The 4,298-nt window shown below is 42.4% G+C and overlaps 1 protein-coding gene across 1 annotated transcript; it reads left to right on the top strand.

The window, feature by feature from the left end:
- Nucleotides 1-787: 787 nt before the first annotated feature.
- On the top strand, nt 788-2,268 carry LOC115783967 (ferritin, middle subunit). Its single transcript, XM_030734987.1, has 4 exons — nt 788-1,105; nt 1,539-1,685; nt 1,882-2,007; nt 2,109-2,268. Exons 1-4 carry the CDS (start codon nt 1,004-1,006, stop codon nt 2,262-2,264), a joined length of 531 nt encoding a protein of 176 aa, XP_030590847.1. The 5' UTR covers nt 788-1,003; the 3' UTR covers nt 2,265-2,268.
- The last annotated feature ends 2,030 nt before the right edge of the window (nt 2,269-4,298 follow it).

Below are 4,298 nucleotides of genomic sequence, written 5' to 3'. Positions count from 1 at the left end.
ATAAGAAAACAAAATAGGCTGCAGTATATACAATAATTCAGTGAGGTTCAGCAGCATTTTAACTGGTTAAAAGCAAGACTAGTTATATTTGCACATGCTAAAACTCTCGCCAGAGAAATAAAAGCAGCAGTTTGGGCTACATTCATTTTATCACTGGAAAATGATGCTGTAAGGATGCAGCAAATAAATGTAGAGTCTGTCCTTGTGCTTTACGGCACATCTGTTCAGACTGGCAGGTCTCTCAGAGTCCACCTGGGGTGGCTCACAGTGCTGCAGGTTAATTGATGTCCTGTAGTGCTGATTGATGTAAAAACATGAGCAAGCTAAACATATAGAACAGCTATTTATGATTCAATCAATCAATAAATGAATCAATCAAATACTTTATTATCCCCAAGGGGAAATTTATATGAAGATGAAGCTTGAAGCCTGCTGTGTGTGTTTTGCATGAAAGACATCATGAGTGAACTTCCACACACTTGTATTGTCTCATGGAATACCTTATGTATGTAAGATTGTACTGCACTTGAATAAACTAGACATATTTCTGGTGCAATGAGACTCTTGAAGGTCCAGTTCAATCATGTCACTGCATGTGACTGACTGTCAGCAGGTCACGTTAAACATTCAACGTTAGCGCTCAGATCTCCGTGAATTAGGAGACAAAGAAATGCAACTTCATCCTCTGTCACAGTTGTTATCGATGCCGGGGCTCAGTGATTGGTGGAAACTTACGTCATGTCTGTCACGAGGTCTGTGTGGCATATAAATACAGGGACCTGCTCCTCTGCCATTTCATACCAGGGAAGAAGCCTTTGAGGAGTTCTTGCTTCAACAGTGTTTGAACGGAACTTCTTCTCTTCGCCCCGATTTCCATTTCATCTACTTTACGTTCCGGAAGCCAAAAATCCTTTTCTACTTGAACACTACAGATAAAGTCGACGCTAAGCTTTATTTTTGTACCGTTTTTCGTTAATAAAAAGCACAAGAAACACCAGCCGAAATGGAGTCCCAGGTGCGTCAGAACTACCACCGCGACTGCGAGGCCGCCATCAACCGGATGGTCAACATGGAGCTGTTTGCGTCTTACACCTACACTTCTATGGTGAGTAAAATTTCATGTGCTGTTCATAGATTTATTCTCTGCTGTACTAGCTGCAGTCACTAAAAGTAAAGGGTTTAGCTTTACTGAATTCAGTAATGCACGGTCTCAGCAACAGCTTGTTGTTCGGTGGGTTATCACAGGTGGCAGGTTGCCACGTAAGGAGTGTGTTCACCCTATTTAAATAATAGCTCAAGTCCCTTAAAATGACTTGGGCCATTAGCTTAAGAGGCTGACAAAATGCTGAGTCATGCTTAGGCTGCCTTTTCCTTTGTCTCCAACTCAGCAGTTATCTTGGCCTAAACTGTCACTCGTGCAGACCGCTGTCTGGCCGCATAACTACTGTTTATCACAAGGGTGTTTTGTTTTTTTGTTTTTGTTGGCTGACTAATAATTGGTGCTGTGTACTAATAACTGCCTCTGTCTCATTTCACAGGCCTTCTACTTTGACCGTGATGATGTGGCCCTGCCAGGGTTCTCCCACTTCTTCAAGGAGAACAGCCATGAGGAGAGGGAGCATGCTGAGAAGCTGCTGTCCTTCCAGAACAAGAGAGGAGGGCGCATCTTCCTCCAGGACATCAAGGTCAGTACAAACAGACCAGTTCTGACATGCCTTACTGCATCCAGTCTAACCCAGAAACTGGGATTAATGTGCAGTGTTATCACACTTGTACTCTTCGTGTGTGTGTGTGTGTGTGTGTGTGTGTGTGTGTGTGTGTGCGTGCGTACAGATTTTAAACAAGCTTTCAGTTTCTAACAGAGTTGTTGTTGTTGTGTAGAAACCTGAGCGTGACGAGTGGGGCAGTGGGCTGGAGGCCATGCAGTGTGCTCTGCAGCTGGAGAAGAATGTCAACCAGGCTCTGCTGGACCTGCACAAGCTGGCTTCTGAACACAATGACCCACATGTGAGTTTAAGAGGAACGAGTTTTGGGTTAAACACTGAAATTAGTTCATGCTGTGGATATTTAGCAAGTCACCAAATAACTTTAATTGTTCCCACCCCCAGCTTTGTGACTTTCTGGAGAGCCACTACCTGGATGAGCAGGTGAAGGCCATCAAGAAGCTGGGTGACCACATCACTAACCTCACCCGCATGGATGCCCACACCAACAAGATGGCAGAGTACCTGTTTGACAAGCACACTCTGGATGGAAAGAGCTAAATGCCAAGACCTAGAAGTGATCCTGGAGCAAAAATGTTAACAACGCAGGCTTTTAACTAAACACACTTCTGCTCCAGCTGTTTCACTGAGAATAATTTCTTTCCTGATTAGCTAACCTATGAAGCTGGCATCAGTTGTATGTTGTGGTTGTATTAACATCTCACAAATGACGTTTTATCAGGCTATGGCTCTGCTTCTAAGCTGTGACACTGAAATGTTTCTGATCTACTCTGAATAAAAATTGAGCTGGATTTTTGGTCTGTCTGCAAATATGACTCAGCCATATGAAGAATTTTAGTGACTTAACTGGACCCTGTCAGATTATGGCGTTGACAAATATGGCTTAATGGTTGCTTCTATATGAAGCCCTTAATTGATGCGTAGAAATATTGACAAAGCACAGCAATTATACAGCTTACAAATGTCAGCCAAACACATGGCAGGAATGCATTAGGCATGGTCCTGAAGTTCTGAGAAAATGCTTCACGCTGATAGGGAGCCATAACAACTCATTAAACAGGTTATGCAGGAGAGAAATGTTTTCCAGGAGCTCACAGAAACCTTCAAAGTGAAACCTGTCTAAAAGAGAAATTAATTTTATCAGAAAATTCAAAGATGTGGATTTAACTACACTGCACGATTAAGGAAGTTGTAATCTGAAAAGCTATAGAAACTTATGTAAAAACATTTCCATGTTCTCAGATGTAGGGAAGTATAAAGTTCCATAAAACGAGAACAGGAAGTACCTCAAATTTCGGAAAATATAGTTAATGTTTCAACACTGCCAAACTAACAGATGCCTGTGTTTCCAGGTGAGGCAGCATTTTTACTTAAGTTTTACAACTAAACGTCGCCATCCTGCATGAAAAATTGCCAATGTTAGTAAAACATTATCACAGCATAGAGACAACAATCTCAAAGTGTTGTGAAAATGAAGGACACAACAGAGATCAGGGTAAGAAAGGACAGGCTGAAGGCAGATCCAATCAGCACACACTCATCACTGTGCTAAAAAGCACTGTAAGCTGTCCTGTGTTGACTGCCTGGAATAACACGTAAGCACTTGTCATCAAGTGGCTACACGTACCCTATTTTCAACATTCTCATACATTAAAAACTGACTGAGCAATTTAGACAGCACTTTGTTTTCTTTTTGACCAAACATCTGTGAATTTGTAGTAAGAAAAGTATAAAAATAACATTATGTACAGGAGAATTCCAATGAACTTCATGTTTCTTTTCTATTAATGGCCCGAAAAAGAAGACAAGGGTTTTTCCCAACACTGTTTTAACAAATAGAAACACTAAGCTGGGACCTGTAGATAGCAAGTCTTGAAGAGTCAGCTGAAGGGAAAGAAAAAGATCCAGGCAATCAACACCTATGTCCTGGCTGAAGCAATTGACATGATGACAAGAAAGCTCCTTACCATACATAGAGGGTTTCACCCCAAATCCAGCACCCTGAGACTGTATGCTAAGTGGAAGGAAGCAGGCTGAGGACTAGTGAGTGTCAGAAACACTATCATGGATGAAATAGCAAAGATCCTTGAGAATCGAAAGATCCCACCAATGGCCGGACAAAGCTGGATCGAAAGATAGCACAAAGATGGAACACGATAACAGAGCGGCTGGCAGAGTATACAGAAGCATCTGTGCCGCGTATGGCTGGAAGTCCCAAGGTCAAAATGGGATACAACCCCAAGGGTGGTTGAGAATGACCAAGAAAGATCTGTATCTGTCACTTCCAGATACAGACGGACAAACTGCTGATGACTAACAAACCAGACATAGTAGTGGTGGACAAGCAGAGGAATAAGACCGTACCAATACCAAGTGATGGCAACATCAGTAAGAAGGAACACGAGAAGCTTGAGAAATGCCAAGGACTGAGAGAAGAGCTTGAGAGGATGTAGAAGGTGAAGCCAACAGTGGTAGAGGATCTGGGGTTTTCCTCCGGGTACTCTGGTTTCATCCCACAGTCCAAAGATATGCACAAAGACAGACTAGGGTTAGGTTAATTGGTGATTCTAAATT

This window comes from Archocentrus centrarchus, chromosome 8 (assembly GCF_007364275.1).
Source record: "Archocentrus centrarchus isolate MPI-CPG fArcCen1 chromosome 8, fArcCen1, whole genome shotgun sequence".
NCBI classification, from domain to species: Eukaryota; Metazoa; Chordata; class Actinopteri; order Cichliformes; family Cichlidae; genus Archocentrus; species Archocentrus centrarchus.
The sequence above is the reverse complement of the archived record's forward strand: the minus strand, read 5'-3'. Positions and strand labels throughout refer to the sequence as shown.

Excerpts from the sequence above, each read along its gene's own strand:
- LOC115783967 (XM_030734987.1), top strand. The coding sequence starts at position 1,004 with ATGGAGTCCCAGGTGCGTCAGAACTACCACCGCGACTGCGAGGCCGCC. Across the intron at positions 1,106-1,538 it reads CTTACACCTACACTTCTATG|GCCTTCTACTTTGACCGTGA; the intron begins GTGAGTAAAATT and ends CTCATTTCACAG. Across the intron at positions 1,686-1,881 it reads TCTTCCTCCAGGACATCAAG|AAACCTGAGCGTGACGAGTG; the intron begins GTCAGTACAAAC and ends GTTGTTGTGTAG.